Source organism: Neophocaena asiaeorientalis, unplaced genomic scaffold (assembly GCF_003031525.2).
Source record: "Neophocaena asiaeorientalis asiaeorientalis breed wild unplaced genomic scaffold, Neophocaena_asiaeorientalis_V1.1 scaffold150, whole genome shotgun sequence".
In the NCBI taxonomy this organism is placed as follows: Eukaryota; Metazoa; Chordata; class Mammalia; order Artiodactyla; family Phocoenidae; genus Neophocaena; species Neophocaena asiaeorientalis.
This window is the reverse complement of record NW_020176571.1, coordinates 15,873,218-15,888,595: the sequence shown is the minus strand read 5'-3', so window position 1 is coordinate 15,888,595 and position 15,378 is coordinate 15,873,218. Positions and strand designations below refer to the sequence as shown.

General features: G+C 37.6%; 1 protein-coding gene across 1 annotated transcript in view; it reads right to left on the bottom strand.

Annotated features, from left to right (window-relative positions):
* PDE3A (phosphodiesterase 3A) overlaps positions 1-15,378 on the bottom strand; it is a 303,987-nt gene that overhangs the window by 41,465 nt on the left and 247,144 nt on the right. Inside the window, exons 4-5 of the mRNA XM_024733371.1 lie at positions 13,712-13,866; positions 7,956-8,080 (exon numbers count right to left, since the gene is read on the bottom strand). Coding sequence (XP_024589139.1) covers positions 7,956-8,080; positions 13,712-13,866 — 280 coding nt within the window. The remainder of the gene's footprint in view (positions 1-7,955; positions 8,081-13,711; positions 13,867-15,378) is intronic.

Below are 15,378 nucleotides of genomic sequence, written 5' to 3'. Positions count from 1 at the left end.
AAGGGAGGGGTACGGAATGCAGGGCAAGCCTGAGGCAGCAGACACCAGCATGACGCCGCAATAGCCTGAGGCGCACCCAAAATTGCAACTCTTAAGCTTCACCTTGGACTCCTTTTAACTCAGTAAGGACCAGGAGAGTACTCAGGCCACTGGGCCAATCTCCTCTGTGTGCCACCATCTGAAGACAGGATGCACAGTGCGGGCATCTCCACAGCATGGAATACGAGGAATGAATCATCATGAAAAATCAGTGGCAATGTTGGCAAGTTCAGTTAAAGCCTTGGTGTCCTGGAGTAACTTCAAAACAGAAGGATATTATTATTTTTTTTAATCATTAGGGCTTCCCTGGTGATGCAGTGGTTAAGAATCTGCCTGCCAATGCAGGGGACAAGGGTTCGATCCCTGGCCCAGGAAGATCTCACATGCCGTGGAGCAATAAAGTCCGTGCACCACAACTACTAAGCCTTAGCTCTAGAGCCCGAGAGCCACAACTACTGAGCCCACGTGCCTAGAGCCCATGTTCTGCAACAAAAGAAGCCACGACAGTGAGAAGCCCGTGCACCACAATGAAGAGTAGCCCTGGCTCGCCGCAACTAGAGAAGCCCACGCGCATCAACGAAGACCCAACATAGCCAAAAATAAAAACAAGTAAATATTTATTGGCATATAGTTGATTTACAATGCTGTGTTAACTTCAGGTGTAAAGTGAATCAGTTATACATATACATATATCCACTCTTTTTCTTTTTTTAGATTCTTTTCCCATATAGGCCATTACAGAGTATTGAGTTCCCTGTGCTAAACAGCAGGTTATTATTAATCTACATTATATATAGCAGTGTGTATATATCAGTCCCAATGTACCAATTTATCCCTCCCCCACTCACCCCTGGTAACCATAGTTTGTTTTCTACATCTGTGACTCTACTTCTGTTTTGTGAATAAGTTCATCTGTACCCTTTTATGTAAGATGCCACACAAAAGTGATATGATGTGATATTTGTCTTCTGCAGAAGGATATTATTTTCTCCTCCTATTTTTGTTTCTTCTTGGCATTCTGACCTGATGACATCAATAGTTAACAATTTCTCATGTGTTTGCCCTCTCTTGGGTTGTGAGGTTTTTAGCAGCAATAGGATCTGCCACTGCTTTCAACATTAATGTATCTGGAGCAGAGCTTTTTAGCAGGCGTTGGTTGCTTAAAATATGTTAAGGAAGAAGATGCATTTTTGAGAGGCAACTGGCTTTGTTAACCATGTTTTCAGTGAAACTACTTTCTGTGCATCAAACAGTACTTTGATCAGCATCGTTTCTGAAGGAAACATTTAACAATGGAATATGATCCATTTCAGATCAAACAATAGGCCTCAAGCTCAAATGATAAGTGTGGACATTTGTGCCAAACTGCGTTTACTCTCGGTCGTGAACATTTTACAAAACGCTGGCTTTGATTGCCAAGTGCTGAGGTTTGAGGACGGGATGCTGTCTTTTGAAGTTACTCTCTCCAAACACAGAGAAGGCAGCCTGCACTAAAACTGAAGGAAAGAGAGAAAATACTTCTGAACAGCTACCTGCTTCCTAATTTTCATGATTGCCTGGATGAACAATCTACTGTTAAGCAAATGAAATGAAATCAGGCAATGAAATTGCTTTAGGCAATTCCTTAATTATTTTGGTAACTGACTGTGAGTTTGGGGATAGTTTTCTACCACTTCTTAAGACTAGTTGAAAGCCCGTGGGAACACCATCCATTTCTGTCTTGACACAATATATTTTCTGAAGGTAATTTACGAGAGGAGAGATTTTCTTCATTGCTAATTTTTAATAGCTGCCAACTGATCCTCTCAGAGATGCGCAATTCACTCTGAAAACACAAATTGAAAAATCCACTGGATGATTAGAGTTCTTGGAACTCATGGATTAACTAAACTTAAACAAATAAGCAGAACTTCAGACTCCGGACTCACGGCCTGGGACGAAATTTAAAATAAACCTTGTAACAGAGGAAAAGCGCTTTGCTTTTGCAGGGCCGTTAGGCTACATATTTTGAACGCTCCTAACAAGCAGGGGTCTTGGCAACACCGTGAAGAGCGGGGGTATTTTTATTCTGTAGGTGAGAAGATAAAGGTATAAACATATAAATTTATTTTTTCTCAAGCCAAACTATTTCTCACAGTGTGCCTTATCATGGTTTACTTGAAGTTTTAAAAACAGAAAGGGTTAGGAATGCCGTAGGAAATGGCCATATATTTACATATATTAGTCTTCGAATAGATGGAGAGATATAAGTGCAGATAATAACCAAATACTCTTTCTAGAAAGGAGAGATTGCAAATAAAATTATTTCACAGGGACAGCATATTCTTGTAAGTCTTCAAAACCAATTATTCTCTAAGATTTTTTAAAGTATAATCGTGTCTAAAGTTAGAGAGATGAAGTTTATGACCTTTGAAGTCTCACCGAACCTTCTGTTACACACACACATCTATACATTCATACACACATACACACACACACACACACACACACACGTGAAGGAACTCGATGAATACTCACACTCTCAAACATATTTATCTTCACTTTCTATTTGAATAATTTTAAGAGATTCCAGGAAAAAGACACGGCACATGAAATACAAACTTTTGGATGATTCAGACCACCCTAATGTGAAATACTTAAAATTAAAACATTTAAAAATTTAAAATATGACTTTAAAAAGTTCTAAAGTACCAACTCCTTTGAGTAATTGCGTCTTTAACTCCATGCTCCTGAGAACAGGAGAAAATGTGTATCAAGACACAAGGAACGTTGGGCAATCAAAAGGAGATGATAAATAATACTGGAGGGAAATGATTTAAGTGAATCCATGTGTTTGTGTTGTAAAACTCAGTTTTAGTTGAACGAAAAAGGGACTAGTATGTCTGATAAATACATGCCTCTTTTCCACACCCACAGGAAAATAGACAGCCCTAATATTTTTCCAAAACAAAAAAGTATCTAAAGTATAGAGATAAAAAAAAAGATCACAATGCCATAATTAAATTTCTCTCTCACTTCAAATTTTCCATAGGCAAAACTCAGTCTAACTTGTAGGTGTAGAGATATCTGTAATAGTTGTAATAGGATGATAAGAACCATAAAATTTATAGGAATCTGGAAAGGGACTACTCGCTGCAGATGTGATAAGCATGAAATTAGGTTATAAAAGCAGAATGACAGAAAGGCATCTCGACATATTCAGTGACTCATAATAGAAAAGCAAGATTGAAAATGCAAATTATATTTAAATCTCCCATTTTTAGGCTTTAATCAAAGGATTCCTATGTGATTTCATCCATTTACTTTATATTAGTAACTGCATAATAATCGGTTGCATTTCAACCGTTTAAATGAATGTTGACTGATGCAGCCAGAGGACACACTGTTTACTTGATTTGCGCAAAGAACAGATTTCATTAGTCCTGTCTGGAAACAGGTCATTTATCTTCCAGTGTTTCTGTTCTTTCAGTTCATGCTTGCATCCCCCTACCTCTTTTGCCTCCTGCTTCTTATTTTCCTCCTTAGATTCTCTGCACACTTTATTTAATTCCATTTCCTTAGACCCTTGCCACATAAAGGGGCTTTTCTCAGCCCCTTCCCACAGTTTTCTTGAAAACTGGGCGGCAGCCACTATCACTTACATCACACCTACTTAGGAAATCAACCCCACCTTGCCATCTATGCAGGGAAACGAGCTTTCAAACAGAAAGGCCCATCTGATCAGGGAGAAGTATGATTGAATTTCAGCTCTCTGATTCTTGCTGGATATTCTTCTCCCTTTTGGCAGGCTTTCAGGGATTTGTTTAGTTGAATTCAGCACACATAGGATATAGGTTATTTTATAAATATTTAGCTCTGCTGTGACAGCAGTCTAAAGATGGCACAATGCAAAATCCCTTGCAAAGTAATCTATGATGGAGATTTTTTTATGTACTTTAAGGCTCTTGCCATTCCCGTGGCTCTCATCTCTACCATCTGCCTTGGTGGTATCTTCCGTGGACATTCTTTTCCTTTCACACTTTGCCCTTCTTGAGTGCAGGCATATGAAGTCGGGGGCAGGACACAGAATATGAAGCTGTTCCTCACATCTGTCCCATCATTTTCTCCGGTTATTTCCAGTGAATATGCTAACCCTAAATTTCTATCTTCTTGACTTTACCACGTTGGTTATTTTAAGAATTTTAATTTTATTACCTAAATGAAGAAACTGAGAGACAGAAAACCAAACCCTTTCATTAGCTTGTCCTCAGCCAAGGAAAAGCCCCCAAAATCCTAATTTTAAATTATCTTAATTTGTCATCCTCAATTTTTTTTCTAGTAAGTCTTTAGGACAAAAGAAAGAACTCTGGACTAATTGTGTGGCCTTGGGCAAGTTACTCAATATTTCTGTGCCTCAGTTTCCTTATCTGAGCCTGTCTTCCGAGCTATACAAGAATGTAGAACACAAATTCATACGTCATCTCTCGGGTTACATATTATTATTGTCTAATATTTTAATTCTTTCCATTAAAAATCTTTTAAAAATACCCACAGATCTGGAAATACTATTATTTACACATATAATGTTTGTCTGCATGGAATCATGGTTTTCAAATTTCTGTGTTCACCATTTTTATTAGATCTCAGACTTTTTCTCTGCAATTATATTTTTTTCTAGAATACATCCATCATACATTCCTTTAGTTAAGATCTGGTAGGTGGTAAGGTTTTGACTTACCTGAAGGTATCTTTAACTCATTCCTAGTCTTCTGAGATAGATTTTCCCCACACACAATTTTAGGTTGACTATTATATTCTCTCAGAACTTTGAAGAAAATATTTTCCTGTGCTCTGACACCCTTTATTTGTGACAGTTCAACTCTCAGACTGACTAAGAGGTAATGTATCTTTTCTCTGGCTAACTTTAAGATTTCTTTTCATCTTTGGTGTTCTGTGGTTTCACTGTTTTGTGTCTATGTGTGAATTTTTTTTACTCTTTCCTCTCCTTCTACTCAAATAGTTTATGTTCCCTATCCTCTACTAAAACTATGATCATGTATATTACACTTTCTAATTCCTTCTCCTATATCTCTTAAAGTCTTACATTTTCCAGTTTCTCATCTATGTTTCATTCCATGGAATTTCTTCACATTCTCTGCCTTCTAGTTTACTAATTCTCCCTTCAGTAGTCTTTTATGCCATTTAACCTATCATATTTCCCTGATTACATTTCCAAAAGACATTTAGCTGCCCTACAATTATGTCTTCTCTCATTGCTATTTTTTATGACCTCATGTTTTTCTTTAAACATTTGAGTATTTTTTTAGCACTTAAATATCTCAACCCTTTTAGAGCTCTGTACAGGTTTTTTTTTTTTTCTATTTTCTCTAACTCGTGGTGCTTTCTTGCATGTTTACAGTGATCTTGGTTGTAAGCTCCAATCTGTTTGAACTTAATATGTTGGGGTTGCATAGCCTGGTGATGCTTTCCTCCAAAAATTATCTGTACATATTTTTGTAGGGAGCCAAGGGGTCCTTCTGAATTAGAACCACTTCAGTGCCCCTTTAAAAGTCTCAGGTTTAATGTGGAATGCTCAAATTCAGTTCCTCCACCTTGCTGGGGTCCCAAATGAGTCTCTGCATTCCTGAGCTCATCTGCATTTGCCCTCAGTGCAATCCCAGTTTAAGTATTTGCCCACATTGTCCTGTTCCTGACCCTAGTGAAATCTCAATTCTAATCCTCAGGTCATGAATGACTTATAAGTTACAAAAAGTAATGAACATTTCTCACGAGCAGAGAGGACCAGATTAATTTTTGGAAAATCAGATTACCTTTCATGGTTTCTTTCAGTAATGCAATGCCAATAAAATGGTACTTTGTGGAGGAAGTGTCTTCCTACACTCAACAGTAGAGATTTAAGCCAAGTCAGTGCTTAAACGGTTTCAAGGAATAGTTACCAGTATAAAGTGGGTGATCAAAGGGGAAAGAAAGTACTAAATTTTCTTTTCGAGATGTATGAAACAACAACAGAAGTCCTTCCTTAAGTTAGTCCTTCCTTTTAAAATTAAGTTTATATTTCAAGGTGGTCTCTTGAAATATTAGTGGAATGTGAGTACTGGTTCTCTAACCCTTACAGAAACGCTGCCATTTCAGGGCTTCTGCTTCTGGCTATGATGCAGCAGTTTGCGGTAAATCCATGCTTCTTTGAGAACAAATAGAAAAGTTGAGTTAAAAATTTAAAAAGCGATCGAGGGGAGGCAAACCAATTCTGAGAGACTAGGTTTCCAAGTAGAAGAGACCCTCAGAAGGGTGAGCCAAAACCCTGTGAACCGTTCTTCCATTCAGAGCGTTATTTACGGACCATTGGCATGGAACAAAAGGTTAAGAATCCAGGCAGAGGGATGCAGTTATTAGGAAGGCAAGCCAACAGAGCTTTTAGTAATGTCATGAGGCTGATGACACAAACATTGGAGTTTGGGGCTGCCATGGCAGCCAGAACTTGAATGTCTAACAGCCCAGTGGGAAGAGGGCAGCTTTCCCCTTGAGCCATTTGGTGAATTCTTGAGCTGCTTGAAGATTAAGAAGCTAAGCAGGGAGCTACTGAAAATCTCAGTCGAGTTTTCTGCAATACCGAGAGGTGAAAACTTGGAGTTAGAACATTCCAAGAAGGAGAGGTCAGAGTAGATACCCCAGACTCTCAACTGGGATTCAAGGCGGGGGCCAATTTACAGATGGAATCTGACAAAAACTGTACTTCAGTTTTGAGTCAGCAGAGATTCTGATTAAATGAGGTAATCTTCCCTCCAAATCATTTTACTTTCCTACCTGAAACTTCATTGATACCTAAACTCCTTACCACAGCTCCTGGGTCCCGTATGGCCTCTGTTCACAGACCTGCTTTCATCTCCCATTCCGCATTCAGGGCTCTCCCTTTCTTCTTGTTAGCTTTGCCAGCCATTTAGAATCTTAAGTTGCTGAGGCTTTCCCTCACCAAGTTGGGTCTTTATATCTCTTTTGTTATTTGAAATTTTTCCCTCACTTCCTTATCATAGCCTTTAACACACTACGTATATAGTAATAGCTGTCCATCTGTTTATAGTCCCCACTAGCATGTAAGTGAGAATTCTGTGAGAGGAGGAACAGGGTCTGGTTTAGTCACTGCCGCTTTCCTCAAATTAGTTCAGTGTCAGAGATAGTGAACACTCCACACGTACTTATTAAGTGATGCTTGAGGGAAGGGAGAAGCTAATGCTTAGAAGCACAAGGGGTGCACTGACACCATCGAGGAAAACCCCATGCAGATCCTAGATGGGAGAGATGACATCAAATTTCATTCTGTACCTGTTTGAAAGAGAAGGAAAACCTCCTACCCACGGTACTCTTGGGTCTTTTGGTTGCTGGCGTGTGAGCTTTTTCAAAGGGCTCGCAAAGGTTCTGAATTGTATTTTCTCCAAATTTAAATACCTCTCCTTTTCTGTATTTCTATGTTTGGGGGGAGGTGAGTGACACAGAGTAAGAATTTCTTTGAAAATTATAATACATATAGTAAATGAAACATTTCCTAGAACTTATAAATACCACACTTCTGGAAAATAATTTTCTTTTTCAACAGACACTAAAAATAAAATTGAAATTTGATAAGTACTTCATTAGCTTTTATATTATAAGGTGATGCTTCCAGAGATTATCCTTAACAGTGACACTGATTTCCTACTCATTCAATAAGTTCAAGATAGGGTATTTGGTACAGCTACCTTAAAAGAACCTGTATCATCATATAAAGTGGAAATTTAAGTTAACTATAGTTGGTTATTGAGGCTTTTGCTTTTTAGAAGAGTCAAACCAAGCACACCTGAGTGTTTCAACACTTGAAGCTTAGTTCATTCCACGACTGCACACGCAATGAGTATGAGCTCTTTCTCCAATAAGTTACTCACCTGGTCGATTTTGCTTTTTAGCCTTTACGTGGTTTGAGGCAGCAACAGCATAGGATGAAGTGAAGGATCTGCTTTTGGTGAGAGTCATCATCACTGAGTTTTTCCAAGAGTCTGGATTAATAGCACTACAAAGACAGGGTATAAAGAAAAATGAAGAAATTATTCATCAATTATTGGGGCGGACCTTACCAGAACCAACCATCATTTCCATAGTAGACTTTCTGAGTCATGGTCCGGGTTCAGTGACAGAACCACTTTACTTCCAAATGACAAACAAGGTTATCTAAATTCAATCTCTACTGCAGGGATACAGTACACACTCTTTAAGGATTCTGGGTTAACAAAAGACAAAAGATAGCTCTACTGTTTATCCAATTACTAGGTATCAATCACTTTCTCTTTCTACTTCTACAATCATGTTCCTCACAGATTTTCTAAAAACATGGCAAGTTAGCTAGTTAAGATGCAGGTGAACTTACATTAAATATGAATGGCATAATGCTTCCTTCTAATTTTAATTTATTATTAAATAAATTTTTAATTTATTATTTTTTATTAATTTATTAATTTTTAATTAGTAATTTAATTTATTTTTAATTTATTATTCTTAGTGTAACTAAATTAAAAAATCAAGTGCTTATAAAATCATTCAAAGATAATACTCTTTGCAGTATCGTGAAGGAAAAGGTTTAGTAAGAGGTCTTTTAACCTACCATTTCTTTTACTGATGATACCCTGGAAAGAAAGGGATGATGAGCCAAACCCCCTAGTAGACACTAATGACAGACCTGCTACTAAACATACTGATGCTGTTTACTAGAAGAAAGGTAATGACAGTGAGGCTTCACCTAGGGAATGCTTTTAGCCGGATATCCTTGGTCTGTCTAGGTTATTACTGTAAATAAATCTGGAATCAATAAATCTCTGGAAGCCTGGGATGGAGAACATTACAAAACACCATGTAATTAATGGGATATAAATTTTGGAGCTGTTCCAAACCAAAATTTATCTGCAGGCATTGCTCAAAACCTTACATGCTGAATCTGAAACAGAATCCATTGTAATTTGAGAGAGAAAAGAATTTGGGAAGTCACGTGGACAATCTTGGACCGCTGCAAAGGAAAAGTGTTTGGTTTGTGTTTGGCTGACACCTGTGTGCTTTCAAGCATTAATAAATTTGGTACTGGGTAAAATCCATCATTTGCATGAGGATAATTGGACAATTTGACCTTCAGCCAATCTTAGATGGGCGCTGTAAGCGGATGTACCTGGTCTTTCTGGGTGACTTGTAAATAAACCTGAAATGGATGGAATTAAAGGGTCATGAGAGCTGTATAATTAATGAGGTATAATTTGGAGGTGTTCTATAACCAAAGTGGCATCCTCTGTGCAAGCATCATTATGTGTGCCTTGCTTACAATCGTGCATATTAAGTCCAAACCAGAACACAAGCTAACGTGGAGTAAAAGGACTTTTAGGGTGTTGTACTACAAGTTTGAGACCTCTCAAAGGGAAGGATGCTGAGCACTGGTTGGCTACTTCCTCTGTCCCTTTATTATTAGTAAGTTTAGCAATGGGAGAGATCAATTTGTGTTGAGTCTGATTTGACATTCTGCCACTTGTTACCTCATTTCTTCTCTTTCTTTTTCTTTTTTCAGAGAGATTTTTCTTCAACTGTTGACCCAGGTATTTTAAAACTTCATCTTTTCTCCTTATTTTAAATAGCATTTGAAATGTGGAATAAACTCCAGCAATTATCAAATACAATTAAGGAAAGCCTACAAAATAATATTTGTTTCATATCCTTCTTAGAAATCTCATCCTAGGCTCTTCACAAATGCCTGGAACTTTGAAACAATAAACTCAAAGAAAACTGAATCTGAGATAGATAAGTACACCAATTATTTCCTTCTACCACTATTCTTTCAATTCCTTTTGCTGGATTGATTGACTTATAAGACTTAAAAAAAAAAAAAAAAGACTTACTGTGAAGAAATTTTATGTAATGTATATGTGGCCTAGATGTTTCCTTAGCACATTGTACAATAAACGGGTTGTGACCTTTCTATGTAGACTTTCAGAAGATAAGACCTTAACATTAACTGAATTTATTTTTTAATATCTTAAAAAGTTATATTATGAAAGCTAGCTCAAAAACTGCCTGCTACTGTCTTATACTTCTTTAATAAAAACATTTAAAATATGCTCATTTTGAGAAGTTTCATGAAGTGCAATAATGGAGCATCTTTAATGTATGGGAAGTTAATGAACTTCAAGATAAATAAAATTCCAGCTATATATCCTTTCTTAATATAATATTAATTTATTAAACAGATATTATTAATAAAATAACAAACCAATATATGTATAGGTGTGTGTGTATACGTGTGTGTTTGTATATACACACACGCACGCATACACACTCTGTAATTTACAGGCACTTTCAAATGCATTGCCTTGTGTGATCCTTGCAATAGTTTTCAGCTGCCTATTGAACTTCACCGTCTTGATTCCTGTTTAAATCTCATGAATATATAATGATTTGAATTCCAGAGAGGAAAACAGCTTGGAGAAACCTTTACTCGGTCTTCCCACACTAACACAGCAGGGGAAAACTATCTGTGTGTCTGTTGTAGAAGATCTCAACCCCCCTCCACAAAACTGGATTTTATAACCTTAGTGCTATCTATAAAAACTTCATCCTAGGTCCTAAAAGTCTTACCAGGTCCTAACAGTTTCTTTTACTGAGTTTACAGCGTTCTTTCTGCCTAATATACAGAGGCAGGGGTCAGTCAGTTCCAAGGGCAACGTGAAACGATTAGAGTATGATTTATTTCAGACTTTTTTATTTCTCTCAAGCCTATTTTTTTAAAAGCACCTACTGGCATTCTTCCACCTAATTTTACTCCAGTTGTGCCATTGTTCCCTTTTTTCCTAAGAATTCCTTCTGGTGAGTACCAAGGCTCTGGATACACATCTCTGAGTGACAGGGCCAAGATTCTGATTCTCAATCCAGTGTCTTTTCACTCAGCTGGATTTAAAACTACCCAGGAGTAAATCATCCAGCTCTGTACCTAAAAGAATATAAGCTGAGGACTGCTTCTACTTTTCACTTCCCACTCTTTGATCACTGCAGTCCTCAGAGAGCCTCAGTGAAAAGACAGACATGGAAAGGAAGAAATAAAAGGGCTGACAGGGAAGAGACTTCAAAGGCTAAAACTCAAATCAGTTTTGAAATGAGTCAGCAGGTTTAGGAATAGGTCTCCTAAGTGAAGAGGTTTTAAATTTGGTTTATCATCAGGGCTGGAGATGATCTGAGGCTGTCTTTTCACTATTTTCACGCACGGCAAAGGATGAGTCAACCAAAACCAGCTGTATTTAATGGTGGTACCATTGCTACTTACTTACACATGGTTTTCCCTTAAAGGGCTCAAATTCTCTTCAGAATGTATCTTATTTCTTTATAATGGTGAAAAGGTTGTACCATTCTCAGATTTTATATCAGGACTTTTAATAGGCTAGTGAAATTAAGGAATAGTAAGTTAGACAGTGGAAAAAAGCATACCCAGGCAAGACATCTATTAGTATTTTTGGGACAAAGAGAATGAATGGGATTGTATGCTATTCCTTATCTATTTTGAAAATATTTGAGCATGAGTACTTATTTCATAAAGCAGAATGACAAAACCTTTAGGAGTTAAGCTCATAGAAGTTTTTTGTTTTTTTTTTTTTGTTTTTTTTTTTGCGGTATGCGGACCTCCCACTGTTGTGGCCTCTCCCATTGCGGAGCACAGGCTCCGGAAGCGCAGGCCCAGCGGCCATGGCTCATGGGCCCAGCCGCTCTGCGGCATGTGGGATCTTCCCGGACTGGGGCACGAACCCGTGTCCCCTGCATCGGCAGGCGGACTCTCAACCACTGTGCCACCAGGGAAGCCCACATAGAAGTTTTTGAAAGCTTCTTCCTCACGACGATTTCAGTGTTAGCCCCCAATCTCATTTAACTAAAGGAAGAGAGAAGTAGGAGAAAAGAAATTTGATGAGAAGTAACAAACAATAACACAAAGAAGGGTGGCATTTAAGAATGCTTGAATGGATTCTTGGTAGAGTCATTCTACGGAAAGTAAGTAAAGGAGCATTCTTGCCAAGGTGTGTTGGTAAAATAGATATACACTGAGAACACAAATTCATTTTCTTAAGCAACGAATATTTAACTATAATTCCCTACTACTTATCAGTATTTGCTGTAGTAGAAGTCGACAGTGGTCAATATTTTCATAGGAAAATATCCTCAATGACTTGTAATTTTAAACTTTAGGAAATGTTTATGAAACAGATTGGGTAACATCCTCCTGTGATGATGCTTAGAAGTTTTACAAACGTCCAGGTAATAAGACACAGTGGAATTATACTGATATGTGAAGAAAGAATCATTCAAAATTGCTTCTGATTCTATAGATTTATTAGACTACCAATAATATATTAATATGGAAGAAACCAATTATGTTTTTAAACAACAAAGCAAGAGAAGTTAGCCGTCATTAAATTCTTAAGATTTGAAAGGTTTCCATTTCTTTGCCAGTCTCAGAATGGTGCTTTATTTATATTCAAAGCCAAGGTCAAGAGAAAATCACTTCTAATATTGCCACCATGTAGTTCAACAAAGATGTGGTAATTTTTCAGTCATTAGGTCATTAATAAAATTAATGCAAATGTTTCACAAACCTGAAATCATGTGGTAAATGTTCTCGTAACTATTATTCACATAAGGTATGGTACTTCTATTCTAAATAGAAAAGGACAAACATAGTAGCTCCCTCTGAAAGCACCTCTTTCATGATGATGTTTTCTTCAAAACTCTTTCTAGATCTTTGTATTATCTTTCCTTTAGCTTTGGTAACTCTGACTTTTCAGTCACTTTGTAAAATTATCACTAATATACTAAATAAAGTTTATTCTATTTTTATTGAGGTACAATTGACATGTAACATTATACTTGTTGCAGGCATATAACATAATGATTTGATATTTATCTAGACTGTGAATGATCATCAGTAAGTCTAGTTAACATCCACTGACATGCAGAGTTGCAAAATTTTCTTTTCTTCTGATGAGGACTTTTAAGCTCTACTCTCTTAGCAACTTTCAAATATACAATACAATATCATTAACCACAGTCAACATGCTGTACATTAAATCCCCATGACTCATTTATTTTATAATTGCGTTTGTACCTTTTTGAACCCCTTGACCCATTTCGTCTACCCCCGACCCCCCACCTCTGGTAACCACCAATCTGTTCACTATCTAAACAAAGCTTAAATTACCAGCTGTTTGAAGATATTTAGGTGCCCTTAGAATGATGATCTGATCTTCTGCCTTTGAAATAATGCTAGGAGAGCTGCTCTGGTGGGCTGGGGGAAATCTAACAATCATTTGCAAATGTCAGGTTGGATACCTTTGATTTAAAGATCCAATATAGATCTCAGTCTAGGTAAAACCTAGCCCACCTTTATTCTGGGCTCACCCTTTCCACCCAAAGTGACAGTGGCAGGCGTCACCTCAAGTCACTGTCCCCATTTATACTTAAGGCCATACAACACAATTTAAGCCTAATTATCTGATGTTAATCCCTACACTGCTCTGGATTTAAACCATACACCTTTTTCATTTTCAAAGCTGGCCTCCAGCCAACTGTAATTGGTTAAAAAAACAAAACTTCTCCAAGACATATGAAACCATCAGGAGCACTGCCTAACCTGGATGAAGGTGCTTCATGCAGTTTGATGCTGGCACTACGGTCCCTCCGTACTGGGGCAGGCTCCAAAGTGGGCAGACCCGTGGCTGAGGTGGTGGTTGTCCAAGTTGACGAAACTCGTCTCAGCAAACCAGGGGGCAAACTCCTCCTCAGGCGCTGGGAAGAAGGAGCGTTGATTTTGTTACCAAGCATATTTTCTATCACTAACTTCTATATAGTGAAACAAAATGGGTTTTTAATTGGCAGTGAATTTATTAAACTACATTGGTTGAATATCATTTACCTAAAATTTGGGCGCTCAGAAATTCAATAAGAAACTCTGGCCAAAATCAATGAATATTATAAAAATAACATTTTGGGGATCTTCATTTCAATGTTTACACAAATATGGGATTGTTGGGAAATGAGAATCAATTACCTCTGTGATAATTTTATAGTTATATTAGTTCAATAGGGCTGATACACACATCATGTTAGTTAGTCATTATGACCAGTAGATTTTCCTCAAAAGACACTCGTGTGGGACATGGATTGATTTTTATCATCTAGCACAATAGTAGTCGCTATATCAAAGTGTTTATTGATTGATTTTTAATTTCTTGATTCACAAATGACAGGAGCTAAGGGTAAGAGTATAACTCACAAGAGGTACCACCTCTCTTGGGGTTAACATGACTTAAGACAGGCAAATGGGTAAAGTCTTTAGGACCAGCTCCTCTTAATAGAAGACTCTGCTGGTCGAGCTGTGACCCTGTCTTTGTTATTTCTTTTCCTACCATATCCTAAGTGGGATCTGTGGCACCACCAGCACTCAGGCATGGTTCTGAGCCCAGCAGCATGTGCACTGGCCCTCTAACGAGAGTCTTAATCTTAAAAATCAAAGGGAAGGTAATCTAACACAGCTACAGCAATAGTTATAAGAGGCAGGAGCTCAATTCATTTTTATTTGTGACCAGTTACTCCAAGGAGACCAATTGTGTAGGCAGAGTTTAACAAAGACTCAGTCTGCTCTTCCTGAAGATGGTAAAAACTCTGAGAAGTGAGGATATGGCACCTCAGGATTCAAGAAGACCTCTGATACTAAATAGTTGCCAAAATCTCTTAAAGATCTGGATATGCATCTTAGAACGTAATTCAATAGGAAGAGAAAAGGTCAAGCGCTGTAAATATCAGTATTGTCTGTAAATCTGTCACTGACTTCATGTCTATTTTGAGGCCCAAGGGAATCAGTTACTCTCTCCCCATTCCTTTATTGTTGTATCATGCTTAGCCGTATCTTTCTCAGAGAAGTAGATGTTCCAAGGAGGCTTAAATAACTTAATTGACAAAGTTGCGTGAAGGACACCGCCCTGAATCAAGAGACTCACAATGGCAAGAACATAGGTGTTACTGACTGACCACCAGCTCCAGAGGACAGCTGCTTGTTTACCAAATAAATGAGTGTGCTGGATGTACCTGAGACCACTGAAATTCTGATTCTTTTTTTTTAGTCTTTAGCATGACTTGTTTTTAAGTAATACTGAGGTCTAAACTGGGTCCAGAACCCTATTCCCTAGAGCTTACTTTTGCAAAACTCTTATATGTTCTATGTAAGAAGAAGAAAATATATATGACTCACGAAGGCCATCTTTTACTTTAAATAATCTAAAATCAACTAGAGCTTTTCTA